The sequence below is a fragment of the Corythoichthys intestinalis genome, chromosome 4, assembly GCF_030265065.1.
Source record: "Corythoichthys intestinalis isolate RoL2023-P3 chromosome 4, ASM3026506v1, whole genome shotgun sequence".
NCBI classification, from domain to species: Eukaryota; Metazoa; Chordata; class Actinopteri; order Syngnathiformes; family Syngnathidae; genus Corythoichthys; species Corythoichthys intestinalis.
In genome coordinates this window covers 23,427,209-23,442,016 of record NC_080398.1, presented here as the reverse complement: position 1 = coordinate 23,442,016, position 14,808 = coordinate 23,427,209, and the positions used below count along the sequence as shown (strand labels likewise).

General features: G+C 38.7%; 1 protein-coding gene across 1 annotated transcript in view; it reads left to right on the top strand.

The window, feature by feature from the left end:
• Positions 1 to 97: 97 nt before the first annotated feature.
• Positions 98 to 14,808, top strand: part of gsk3ab (glycogen synthase kinase 3 alpha b) — a 31,574-nt gene continuing 16,863 nt past the window's right edge. The window contains exons 1-5 of the mRNA XM_057834599.1: positions 98 to 447; positions 553 to 738; positions 6,753 to 6,940; positions 7,029 to 7,112; positions 11,948 to 12,058. Of these exons, the coding sequence (XP_057690582.1) occupies positions 564 to 738; positions 6,753 to 6,940; positions 7,029 to 7,112; positions 11,948 to 12,058 (558 nt within the window). The 5' untranslated portion in view covers positions 98 to 447; positions 553 to 563. The remainder of the gene's footprint in view (positions 448 to 552; positions 739 to 6,752; positions 6,941 to 7,028; positions 7,113 to 11,947; positions 12,059 to 14,808) is intronic.

Below are 14,808 nucleotides of genomic sequence, written 5' to 3'. Positions count from 1 at the left end.
ATTGGACCGTTCGGTTGTCATTTTCAGGGCGCGCAGTGGTGTTGGATGTTGTAGTTTTAACCAACTAATACAGTCTCATTCGTTACAAAAACAAAATAAACCATGCTTTTGTGGAATTTTACACGCATTTTAATAACTTTACGTTTACTAGGGGATAAAATAAGGGTATTTATTGATAGTTACTGGCATTGTTTAATTCATTAGCATATGTTAACTACTTAACACCTGACTACCATGCGATATGACACGAAAAACACGAGACCGTCATAATTTCACATTCCGTCACACCACCGCGGCCGAAATTACAGGTACCTTGAAACTCATTTTCCCATTATCCTTCGCGGCTGTGACGTCACTGTGCGTCAACACCCCAGTCCCCCACCATCATCGTTCTACAGTACAGAGGAAGAAAGGGGGAGACGGGGCGAAAAGCTGTATAAGAACGCTGTAAGTGTAGTTCATTTTTCCATGGGAATATTTTTTCCGCTCATAGGTTTGACTTGTGTGACTTGGCTGGCTGTCAGTAACGTTCGTCGTTAACCCTGGCTCTAGTTCACACAAATATGAGCGGCAGCGGGCGGCCCAGGACCAGCTCATTCGCCGAGCCTCCCGGAGCTCCCGGAGCCGCTGCAGCCGGCGCCTTATCGGCAGTAGCCGGCGGAAGCTCGACAGGAAAGTCGGGGGCTTCGCAATCCAGCGGAGGTAGCTCGACGAGCTTTGGCAACCTTAAACTACCCCGTAAGTGTCCTTTTTCGAATGAACACTCGCCACATCCGATCCTTTATCGCAAATGTTATCCCTCCCGTGCGATATTTTAAATGGCGATGTCGACATTTTGTTTAAATCATGTCGATCACAGTCGCTGAGCTCATCTCGGCTAGCAGGCTTGGCTAACTTGAGCTAGCTAGCCAGCTATCATTTGCCTTGTTTTTCATTCAATAATGAACCTATTCAGTGAAAAACTATTGACGCCAACTTGACACCAATATTGACTGATGGTTTTTCGGACAACAATATTTTTAATTGCGGTATTATTGACATTTTCAATTTCGTCCTCTTCACGTCACCCAGGTAAAACGTTAGCATTAGCCTCCTTGCTAATCATTTGTCGTTATTGAAGTACATTTAGGTTTTTTTTTTTTTTTTGGTCGTTTCGGTACTATGAAATTTTACCCATTGAGAGGGAGAATGGGTGAAAAATGTCATGCTAGGCGTACTTCACCATCATTAACACTTTGCCTGACAGCTAAGTGTAAGGTGCCCCATTTAAAATGTCCTCACATCCCTCAGTTAAATGACTGGAAAAACGACCCTTTAAAATTCCATTCAAAAACAACGTCCCTAAAATGATTGCAATTCTTCATATTACGAGTTTATACCCCACTTGCCCATCATTTCAAACTTATCTTAAAACACGAGTCTCTAAACTGCATAGCTTACAAAATTATGTGATTTTGAATACAAACGTGCAGGAAGTGTGTGGACGCTAGTTTGATACAATACTAATTACTACTTTCCTCATAAGTTTTGCACTCTGAATTCAGTTTTTTCCCCAGTCCACTGCTATAATGTCACATTTCAATGATGTTTTTTAGCATTGACAGTCGTTCATGCCACACATCCTTTCGCAGATATCCAGTGCATCAGAAATTTTTATTCAAACCTGGAGAAGCCATATTCTTCTCTGAAGATATTTCATTTTTACACAGTCATGAAGAATATCCTGTCACTGCAGCTTGAAAACTAAGTATTGGAATTGTCACTTGATGCAAGTAGTGTGACTAACCTTCAGGGATTTTTTTCCTCTTCAATCTTAATGGCTGGATAAAGAGCCAAAATGTATCCGTTCATCTTCGGTCATATATATATTATTAAAGCAGAGACTATGACACAGGTGCTACATATTTAAAGACCTTTCTCTTTGGCTTTGAGTGAAAATGATGAAGTGGAACTTTAAAGGTGGACTCCATTCCTTTGCTCAGAAAGCAATTTGTATTACTTTTTGCCTTGACTGCATTTTAGAACCCCAAACTAATCTGACAAAATTCAATTAGCCCACTTTTATTGCTTTTATATGTTCTAATTGCATCCGCAATCAGTGAAAATCCACACAAAAAAGGCCACACAAAACAAAAAAATCTAAACTAATTTAGTAGTGAACTTTAGTTGGCCTGTTAGAGGGAGGCTTTTAAATCCCCCCTTTGTTTTTATTGTCAACTAGTCTCTGTAGCCAAAAAGCACTCTACAACCAGGATAGAGACTTGTACTGCTTTCTTACACCACTAAAAGTTCCGCTTCCAGTCTTGTGGTTTGGCAATACTGACAAAATCCAGATAGGGATAACTTTATATTCCGATGGTGATATAGGTCCCAATACAGTACTTTTCCTCAAATTTGTATGAAATGAATAACAATTTTTCCTCTCCATTTATCCATTAATAATGAATAGCATTTTTTTCTCCATTTATCCATTAATCACACTTCATATAGAAAACACAATCAAATGATTACAAGATACTTACAAATAGAAAAATGCACAAATATCCAGTGGAAAAATGCACTTCATAATATCTGGTAGCACAACCAGTTTTCAAGGAATGTACGCTGTTGTTGTGCACATTTTAGAGGTAGAACCAACTAGTCCACATGTCTTAACTGCACAATGATTATAACAGTAAGCCTGCTAATTGCCTATTACACGTTTTTGAACTTCAAAATTACAAACACCTCGCTGCTGGCTACATTGTACATCAGACATAAGCATTGGTGTAATACTGCTCCGCAGTTTTTGTTTTGCCATCATAGAAAAGAGGCTTTAATTTACTTAGAAATTAGTTGATTTTGATGCTTACTGAGCTGAATTCTCATCAGATATGATAATGTAATCTCTTTACCTTTAGACTTTTGTTCAACACTAATTTTATTTATTATTATATTTTTTTTAATACTACGCACTGTTGTATTGTTGTGAAGGTTCATCTCGATCATATTTGGATTTTCTAGACAACAGATTTTTGCTTTCAGCGGTTTTGTTCAAGAAGTGGAACTCAATATTTTACAGAATCTTTAAACTATAGTCTGAAGTAAATCTTATCTGCTTCACCTTTCAAGTTTTCAATGATAATTTGTTGAGAGGTGCTGATAATTTGCCTGAAAAAATGATTCAAACACTGAAACTGTTATCATGTCCAAGAAAAGTTTGAGTTTCTGAATTATACTTGATCAAACTGTGGGTAGTAAGATCATTTCTGCTTCATTGCAATACGCTCTCAAATGTTGGCGTAAGTATTGAAATGTGAATAATTGCACTCGGTCTGAAAAGAGTGGCATCTGTGCATCCGTTACAGAAATGATAATGTTTGTCGGTAAATTGAGATCTGATGGAGGACAACGAGGGATATTGGACGACTGATCCCGCTATCAACAGAATCGCACGTTTCTAGCGTTCAGCAAGGAATACCATGATGACGCAGGATGTATTTGCTACATTTGTCTCTCTGGGTGTGCCAGGATGCAAGGTCTTACTCCATTTTGAGGCATGGCAGTGATCCGAAGGGGTCCTGTTGAGACGTGTAAAATGAACAAGCCCTGGGAAAATGGAGTAGCACTTGTGGGTGTGCTACTGTCCACATCATTTTAATCACCGCGCTCTGACAAAAGCGCTTTGGGGACAGGCCTCTGTCTCGCTCTCGTTCTCTCCTTCCCCAATGTCACCGCTTGCGATGTTGATTCATCAAATCGCTCTCGACCCAAACTGCCGCACCAACGCCGCCCCCCCCCCCCCCCCCTTTCCTCTCACCATCTCTTGTCAGTGTTTGATCTCATGCGGCACGTTTTTCCATCAAACATCAGCTAGGAACTGACACTGTTTGACTACTTTCGCACACCTTGTACTCTCCAAGAGAGTGCAGCATAATCTGATCCTGGATTACGGCAAATCAACCTGTGGACCACATGTAGCGCTCGTGACCGAGTGAAGTGGGAGCGTGTTACTGTGATTTGTTCTGGCATAGTAAAATGAGTTGTACAGAGATTCCAGTAAAAGGCAAAAATGATTCACCAGGTGAAAGTTTTGAAATTGACATTTCTTCATTAAATGTTGCATAAACATCAGTTTTATCAATTTATTAAATTTTATTGCATAATCATGAATAAAACATCACATTCTGTAAAAGGCTTACTGTTTTCGTAGATTACAACATAGGGAATCTCCATTTGACTGGAGTTATTATGATTATTTCCTTTTGTAAATTTTATACCCATTTTAATTACTGTAGTTTCCCGAATATAAGGCGCACCCGTGTATAACGCGCACCTCAAATTTACATGTAAAATCTAGGGACAATTATTGTACCAGTGTATAAGGCGCACCCTAATTTTAGCACCAATAAATAGAAGAATACAAGAAAACAGAGCTCATGTACAGAGTTCAAAACATTACCGTAAACTGACAATATGTATGGTAATAATATGATCTGATAACTTCTTGAACTTACCAGAATCCAGGAGAAAACAAAACAGATGTGACTTTTCTTTTAAAGGCTGCTGTATAACTTGCTCGTTTCATCAGGATGAATAAATGTGTCCTCGATGGATTGATACGGTAAAATGAAAGAACGTAAGTCAGAAATCCGAGAGACTCATCGCTGTCGACACGACAGTGACAATAGGAACTATTGTTGTTTGGGTTTGAGTTTCCCGAAGGACAGATATAGTTGACGGACACAGGAAGTCTGTGTGGTGTTACGTTTGTTATGGTCCGAGCTGCAATAAACGTTGACTCAAATGAGTTCAAGAAACTAAATTTTGTGCTTTATGAAGAGTGAAAAAAGCAGAATTTAACACAGATGAAATCATTCGGCCGATCAGAGTGTAGTATTACTGAAACAAAATGGTGACGTCACGTACCATAATGGTTGGCAACGGATCGCCGTATACGTTTCTTCAACACAACATGGCCGTGTCAATAAAAAAAAAAATCGTTTTATATATATATATATATATATATATATATATTTCTGCCTGCATCCATGTACGCGTGTATAATGCGCACCATGATTTTACAAGTTGATTTGGGGGGGAGGGGGACTGCGCGTTATATTCGGGAAATTACGGTATTCTATGTCGTTGCATGCTAAAATTAGGCAGGGAAATTTTCAAGGTTTGCTATAAATCCCAATATTCTAACAGTAGCATGTTGCTATCTGAAGATGCCGACGGATTCTTACATTTAGGTTAAGAAGATTTGATGGCTCTTTTGAAGAAGACAAGTGGCTCACAGTCTATGGCTAGGTTCATACCACAGGTCTTAATGCACGAATCAATTTTTTTTTGTTTTTCTGACTTGAGTGAGGCATTAACTTGATGGTCTGAATGGGAAAATTTACATAAAAGTAGACCACTTCAAATCCGATCTAGGTCACTTTCGTATGTGGTCAAAATCTGATTTAGGCCACATTTTTCCATAATGTGGCTGCGGTCTGAACTGTCAAGTCCCTCAAATCGGAATTCATGCAGCAATTACGTCAGCAAGGAGCAAGAGAGACTATGCGCTACGGTGGCGGTGCAGCTGTGCGTTAGTATTAGCGCCTAGTTTGAATGCGGCTTTTGGGGAAGAAACGGGCTTAACAGCAGTCATAAAAAAACAAAATAGGTTGAGGATAAGCCTGAGAAAGCTTGGATTTCTCTCTGTTCTAATTGAACAATATTTCAAGATTGCTTACACGGCCAGTGTGTGTGCGTTTGATGCGAATGCGGGTCAGTTTGCTCAGTGCGTCTCGGACTGTCAATTAGTGCGCATGCGTGATACTTGAACGGGCTCAATGGACAAAGGCGGTCTGAACAAACGCCAAAAAAACATGACAAAAATCGGAATTGTGTATTAAGACCTCCTCTATGAACCTAGCCTAAATCAGCTCTCGGCTTGCAAATTGGATGGTGCTGCAAATGCATGGCAGTGGACTGAACTTGTGTCCACATACTTGTGTAATGATAACGGACAAATCAATGGGAATCACAATAATGGTAAAGGTTTGGACAGTTACTCAAAACCTCTTATTTGAAGTTCAATGACAGTTTCAGAACGGATTTTAGAACTTAAAAGCATTCAATTCATTACTTCACAGCTGAAATGTCCAGGGAATTGTTCCTCACTATGTCCTGGGTTTCCGTGCCAAATTTGGTGGTTGAATGGCCTCAGTAACATGCTAATTGCTATGGACACATGAAGGGTTGTTGTAAAAAATATAGGCGCCGTTTTCTAATTTTGGAAATTTAAACCGCACGGACCACCCAACTTAAAGTCGCAATTTCTTGGCGATGAAACGCTGTAGCAAAATGGTTCCTATATATTTGGAAAGCTCAAATTACTCTTTTTTTGATAAAACCAAAACTTCCGTTTAAAAAAAAAAAAAAAAAAAAAAGACTCATTTATCAGTGTGTTGTCACATTATGGAAGTGACCAGGATGTCATCAAATCAAACACGACCCACTGTGAGCATTTAATAAAAACAAAGTTCAAAATCAATGTAACCCAACAGTTGAATAAGAAACACGTTATATAATCTGCATGTAATACTAACACAAACGATGAGGATTAACATCTTTTATTGTGACAATCCAAACTGGAAAACACGTTTTCAAAATCATATTTTTAACACACTAGTGGTTTCCACTGAATGGCTGAAACATACATGATCATTCTCTGCCAGCACCTCCCTGTTTAAATGTATTAATGTGTCCTCATCTGACAGGTGACAGTGGCAAAGTGACAACCGTGGTGGCCACGCCGGGCCAAGGTCCCGACCGCCCGCAGGAAGTTTCGTACACGGACATCAAGGTGATAGGAAATGGCTCTTTCGGTGTGGTGTACCAGGCGCGCCTCATCGACAGCCAGGAGATGGTTGCCATTAAGAAAGTGCTCCAAGACAAACGGTTTAAGGTCAGAAGACACTTTTAAGTAAAAACATTCACATGATGCATGAAAAATGTGCTTTGTGACAATTTTGCTTTTGTTTTTTCTTTCTCAGAACAGAGAGCTGCAAATCATGCGCAAGTTGGACCACTGCAACATTGTGAGGCTACGTTACTTCTTCTACTCCAGTGGTGAAAAGGTGTGTATATGGTACTGTTTGAGTTTTTTCTCCAAGTAATATTCTAGGTAATACTGTGACATACATCTTAAAGTTAACTTTTTCCCAAAGTGCCTAAAAACTTTTACTTACCAATGCTATACCTGAGTTTGCAATGTTGAGTCATTTTAGCCAAGAAACAGATCTTATTAAAAATCCAAATATAAGGAAGAGGATTTCACATAAATAAACTACTCCAACTTGCATTTTTTCTTTAACAAGCATTGCAATTAAGCACAAATTTCCTTCACAATGAGCGATATGATTTTTTTACTGTTGTAAAATGGTGTGTGACAAAATATCAAAATGTTGATCTATCGTGATACTCTGCATCCCAAAAGGTTCGTATGCTCCTGCCAAGAATCGAGATTAGGGCTGCAGCTATCGAATATTTTAGTAATGGAGTAATCGACTGAAAATTCTGTCGATTAATCGAGTAAGCGGATAAAACATTTTTTTTTTTTTAGGTAGAGAAATTATAAATATACATGAGGAAAAAAAGACATTTAATCCAATATTGAACTATTTTCAGTCAATCAATGTCTTTATTTTCGATGTACATTGTTGAAAACAGCCAACAATTGCATCTCAGATGTGACTAGAAAAAAAAATTAACTGCTTTTACTCAAAAAACTTCTCTTAGAAGATCTTATTTTAAAAAAAAAACATATTTCTTACCTATAAATGTAATTACGCTTGATAACACACATCACTTGAAAGCGACGTGTTTTTCCCACGTGTTTTAATTGAATTTCCATTTGTGTCAAGCTATTTTTAAGTTCTAGTTAAGTTTTAAGTTAGTCTAAACTGTAAGTACTGATACGATTTTGAGTTTTTGCAGTGTTCAAAATAAATGTATGATACCTGCTGTATTGGAGCACATTAGGGACCAGTGCTACTTGTTTTATTCAGCAATGACTACTGAGCTAAAACTGACAGTTAGCTTTATTATGTTTTAATTTTGCACTCTCATCACTCTACAGCGCTGTGTTTTTAAAGATTAAATAAAGCCTGTATGTAAGACACGTTAGCCACGCATCGACAGTCCTCATAATCAATAGAAACCTAGCCCTCTGAGGGGCTAACGTTACGTGAGCGAGTGACAGTAACGTTATATTTATAAGCGCCGAGAAGTCTACTGCATAAAGATGGCGGCTGTGTACTAACGCTGCCCAGACGCGGCCGAGTCTGTCATTTCGCATCTAGTCCTAAATGCATGCGATATCTATTAGACGCATCGGACACTACCTGCTACCACACTAGCATCATGCGGGCATAGTTTTTAGCAATGTCGGCGTAGTTTGTAGCGGCTGTCGGCTGCAGTAAGATTTTTTTTTTTTTTTTTAATTGCTTCTTCCTCTACGCACGTAACGTCAGCGCGTTGTCCCGCATTAAAAGTAGTCCGGGCAAAACGTGATGCTTAAAGCTGGCAAAATTAAACGATTCCTCGAGGTGAATACAATTACTCGGATCAGTTTTTAAACTCGAGCTACTCGAGTTGCTCGAGTATTCGTTTCAGCTCTAATCGAGATATCTTTTTAAAAATAATAATAATAACAATAAGGAACCCACAAGTTGCTACCAAAATTTTCCACTATAATAGTGTCTGTTAATTCTATGGCGGTCATTGACGGCGCTCGACGGCCAATCCATTACGACTGGGAAGGGCAAATGAACGTTTGTTCATTTTAAACCAGAGCAAACACAGTCAGTCTTCTTGATTTTCGGAGCATTTACAGGTCGCCTTATGTTCATTGTAGGGCATTTACAGGTCACTTTCTGTTGAGTTTGAGTCACTACCTATTCATTCCTGGGTCACTTCCTTTTCTGTAACCCAAAATCAACAGGAAGTGACCTGCAAATGACCCAAAATCACCAGGAAGTGACTGAAAATCAACAGTTAATGACCGGAAATGGCCCAGAATTACCTCGTGGCCTGGCGTTGGCTGCCACTGATGGCCATAGAAGTGGGAGGAGTTAATTTGCTGCGACCCTCCCAGTTCAAATGGATTAGAAGCCTACTAGTAATAAACTTACAGCAGAAGGATGAAGATAGCTTGTTTTTCTGTTCATTATTTTGTAGAATATCCTAGAATTATTTCTTGACCAATGTATCGATAATCGTTGTATCGCCATATCGTGAAATCATCGTTATCACGAGCTTTGTGTCGTGTCGCGTCTCGTATCGTGAGGTACCGAGAGGTTTTCACCCGTAGTTGTAATTGGTGGCATATTTTTCTTAATTAGAACAGCAGGCAGAATGATAAAAAGCTGTAAAATTGTTTCCTAGCTAATACTGGTGAAAATGTACTTAACCCAGTTTCTCCATAAGGACAGATTTGATCAAATTTTAATTACACTGGTGTGCAAAGGTTGACCATTTCCTTTTGTGGCTCTACTTACCTCACAATTAGTATCAAGGTAAATTGTTAGTCAACACAAGTGTTGTTAATAATGGCGTTACAATATAACGGCGTTACTAACGGCGTTATTTTTTTCAGTAATGAGTAATCTAATTAATTACTTTTCTCATCTTGGCAACGCCGTTACCGTTACTGAGGCGGGAAAGGCGTGCGTTACTATGCGTTACTAAGTTGGTTGAATAAAAAAAAAGTCTGAGAGAAACGGACTCACGGGGACGAGAGCAGAGCAGGAGTGGGGAAGACGCCGTTGCAACCGCGATGCTAGGTGGCTCCAATAATACCTGACTGCAGCCATAGCCGACAAACTACGCCCACATGACACGGTAGATATCATATTATAGAACTAGATGCAAATGATAGACACTGCTGCACTGCCAACATGTTTTAAGGACTACATGCGTTTGTAAACAGCCGCCATCTTAAAGCAGTAGACCTCTCAGGAAGGCCCTGATGTAGAGGTCCTTCCTAGCGAACCTAAGTAATTTTTTTAAATTTAAAATGCTCCTAAATCGGCAAAATCTTAACTTAAATCTATCTTTAAATGATGAAACAGTTTTAAAACTTACACATGTTTAAAGTAGACAGAAGGGAACTAATGCAATAACGGGAGAAATTTTAACAACTTTAACGATTGATTCACAACTTTAAATGACTTCCACACATAGCAAAGGTTACTAGCTAGTTATCGCAATACCCTTGTGTCTAGTTAAGTGGAGGGTAAAGAATTGGGCTAGGGCCAATTGTCCCCCAAACACTTTAAGCTTCACATTGTGTGACCTGTGTGTGTGTGTTTTTTTTTTTTTTTTTTTTTTTTTTTTTTTTTGAGAAAGAAAAAAACATATCACTAGTTACTTTGCCAAGTAACTAATTACTCTTACATTCAGGTAACTGAGTTACTAACGCAATTACTTTTTGGGAGAAGTAATTTGTAATTGTAATTAATTACTTTTTTAAAGTAAAATTAACAACACTGGTCAACACAAATCATAGCATAGCTAAAGTCCACTGAATTTTGCTTAATTTATTGTTGGCTGATGTAGCCAGTCTGACATCATACCGTGGCGAAACAAGGTTTTCAATTGGAACGCCCCTCCTCTTGTGTAGCGTTATAAGGCCAGCCGCACATCAAGGAACGTGACTGAACTGTCACCGACTCAAACCCGCACACCAGGCTACTGATCCCCTTGCCTTTACCAACTAGTTGTAACAGGATAACTGGTGCCTGTTGTTATTTGGAAACATTTTCTGGGCCACGTAACAGTATACAATATTGACCTCTATTTTTTTGTTTTGTTTTGTTTTTTTGTTTTTTTGTGCCACAACATTGTGTGTTTGTCAAGGAAAAAGCTATTTCCCTTGACGCTGTAGTTTTATTATATCAACACAAAGAGAGGAAACGAGACAAAAATAAAGGAGAATGTGTGGGTATTTGAGAGGCTCTTATGAGTCGCTACACCTCACTTTTTAGCCTCAGGTACGTATGAATTACAGGATGTCCATAAAGTCTCTTTACCATTTCAAAAATGTATTAAAAATGCAATTGATTAGATATTTTATTCAGATTTGTTCAGATTGAAGTTTTTTTTACCTATTTTAATACACTTCTACATGGGCACCGTTAGTTGCACGAAGCACATCTAAGACAGTACTCGATTTCTTGCCATTTTCACTGTACCATAGCCTCATCAATTGTGGCAGTGGCATCAGTAATCCTTCGCTGAAGGTCAGTAATGTCCCTTATCTTTGTTCGATACATGATATCTTTAACATAGTCACATAGAAAGAAGTCCAGGGGAGTGATATCTGGTGAACGTGGCGGCCAAGGAATTGGCTCATCCCTTCCAATCCATCGGTCTGGAAATGTTTAATTGAGGAACCCACGAACATGCAACCAATGTTGAAGGTCATTCAGTTGTGGTGCCACATATTCAGTTGAAAGGTCAAGGTAAACATTTGCAGAAATTGACGTCTCGATGAAGAAAAATGGACCAATTATTCAATTGCACCTGATCCCACACCACACATTCACCTTTGGGCTATTTCGCTCAAGTGAGGGTGTTCTGACCCCCAGATTCTTAAATTGTGTTTGTTCAGTTTCCCTGAAACATGAAAGGTTGCCTCATCACTAAACCAAACAGGATCCCTGAAACACACAAATGCAGTGTAATAAAAACATTAATAAACACTGAATACAGTAGAACAAATCTGAATAAAATATCTAATTAATTGCATTTTTAATACATTTTTTAAATGGTAAAGAGACGTTATGGACACCCTGTAAATTAAGGTAAATCGAAACACATACCTGTGTAGTAATAGACATTGTAGCAATGTGTCATTTCACCTAACAGGAATTGGACTTCATAATTTTCTTTTTCTCTTTGTCCTATAAAGAAAGATGAAGTCTATCTGAATTTGGTGCTGGACTTTGTCCCCGAGACGGTGTACAGGGTGGCTCGGCACTTCAACAAGGCCAAGACCACCATCCCCATCATTTATGTTAAGGTAAATACCTCATTGTCATTGCCCCCCCTATTTCTATTTTAGACTGGGATCACACAAAAACATAAATGAGTTGCAAGCTGGAGGAGACTTAAAGTTTGCTTACTTCAGATGATTGAACCAGTGGATGTTTTCCTTGTTGGGGTCTATTATGGATTACAGAGGCAGCGCAGCGGGTGCAGCCACTGGGCTCCCTGTCTGCCAGGTTTTTGTAGTTAGAGGGCATTTTTATGCGTTTATTGTGTGTGTCGTACCAGCGAGAACATTCCGACTGTCTCATGGCCCACTTAACTCCTCCATTCAGTCTCAAGTTCCCCCAAGGCTTTAAAAGACACATCCTACTCATTCCTCTGCCTCCCGGGTTACATTTCTGTCACAGCACGTCTTCAGCTTCTCACTCACTTTTGCTGCTGCTTTAAGCAACATCGCTCGGTTTTTAGTCATTTTATCTGTCATCACGTTGTGGTGCATTGCTAGGTTTGTGATGATAATAATGGCAGCTATTTGTCATGCTGAGTTGCTTGCCGTCTGTCGCAAAGCAGTGAACTTACCCTCTATGAAAACCTTTTTATCTCCTATGAATTTTTTAACATTTTAATTCTTATTGATTTGCATGAACGTTCACTTTATTAACGTGAAATTAAATGTACAGCTTCTGCTTTTGAGTCTGGACATCATGAAAACCACCTACAGTATATAAAAATGTGTCTCTCCCTTTAGATATTTTTTTATTTCCATCATGTAAAGCATTAGGGGTGTAAAGGTACACACCTGCATAGTTCGGTACGTACCTCTGTCGGGGGGGGTCATGGTTCGGTACGGGTTCGGTGCAAGAGGAAAAACCAAAAGGCTTTATTTATTTATTTTCTATCAGAGCATTTCGAAGTTTGTTCTACTGGCTAAAACTTAAAAGTAGCTCTTATTAGAGTGCAAAATAAAAAAAGAAAACATCGAACTTGTGAATGTGTGTTTTTATTGTTCTAAAATTCTTTAATTCACAGTTTATGTGCAAAAATAGACAACACAACCTTTTTTGTAGGGATCGACTGAGGTAACAGGTTGCACTCCCTAACTTTTCTTTAATATAGAAATAAAATATTACCTCTACCGCCTACTGGATGTAGGAGGACTAACTATGGCATGGATCCCCCCCCTCTCTCAAACGTATTCATTGTCTGACTGCGTGCAACGATCCGTGATTCCCGTACCATGCGGTATGGGATGAATACAAATACAATTACACCGTTAGGGAAAAAAAATGCATTTCCATATATTGTGAGTATTCTTTCCATATATTGTGAGTATTGTTTAATATTTTACTGGCCCTCTCGAAGTGTATTGGATGTCAATCGCCATTAATGGCACTCCCAAGAGTTTCCAAAATACATGTCTATCTGCAATTTGGGTTTCGTGTTTTTTTTTTCTTCCCTCATGAAAACCATTTATCTCTAAAGATTAGATATCTTTCTCAGTCTATTTTTTTAGTTCCCATTGTGCAAATAAGTTATTTTCCAAATTAAATGAATAAATTAGGGGTGTCCTAATCACATATTTTTTTAGGTTTAGTCTGAATCACCTGATTTTGAGGATCTGTTGATACCTATGACTCCCCATCCAATATGTCAGTTTTGAGATATATATTACGTTATATATTTTTTTTTTTTACATAAATAAAATTATTTAAAATAAAGTTGGTCATCCAATTTAGAGGTAAGATCTTAAGGCCGAACCCCAACCAAGTTTGGGCCGGGGCAGGCCCAAAATGTCAATTATTACGTTTAGGTCTGGCCGGGCTTCTCTCGCCAACATTTTAAAAACTATATAAATGTATACTAAAATGATGTATGGATGTTAAACTAAGGAATACTTGTTATAAAAAACAAAATAATTTGGATAAAACTGGTAATTGCAAACAGGAGCCACATAGCCAGAGCATGCCCTGCACACGTGAACACTGTGGCCCAGACTTCTTTTTAAGCTGCCCCTCCGCATCAATTACATATTTTTGACCTGGTATTTCGATATGGAGCAGCAAGAAGTTAAAAACAACTTAAAGACGGGGGAATTGAAAAGACCAACATGTAGGCTCGGGCCTACAAATAAAATGGAAAATTTCAGGGAGTTTTCTGGCTCGGGCCTGCAAATCAAGTTAATTGATCGGGGTCGGGTCGGGCTTTAATACCTGCGGACCCGTGTCTGGTCGGGCTGGATTTTTTTAGGCCCGATCGTACCTCTAATCCAATTTGATAAATTGAATTGTAGTATCTTGGTCATAATTTTCTTGGCATTTTCGCCGTCGCTGGACATTTTTAATATTTGTTCTGCAAAGTTTTGCCAAGAATGTAGTATAAAAAGTATATTATCGTTGGCAATATCCTTATACCTCTGATTGTTTTGATTCGTAACCCTTAAAAATAAAAAAATCTTAAAAACATATCTTTTTTCTTTATACCCGATTCCGATCCTCAGAAAATTTCCGATCACAGAAAATAATCTTCACATATTTAGTCCCAGCGTTGTGACAGCCGCATCTAGAGTACTACTATAGTTCCGTAAAATATATACAGTACAGGCCAAAAGTTTGGACACACTTCACTCAATGCAACACAAATGATGGCTCCAACCCCATTGATAAACCAATAAATTCCACTAATCAACCCTGGAAGGGTGTACCTGTGAAGTTGAAAACCATTTTTTGTTGTTGCTATATACACTGTAAATGGGAAGGTGTGTCAAAAACATTTGGTCTGCAC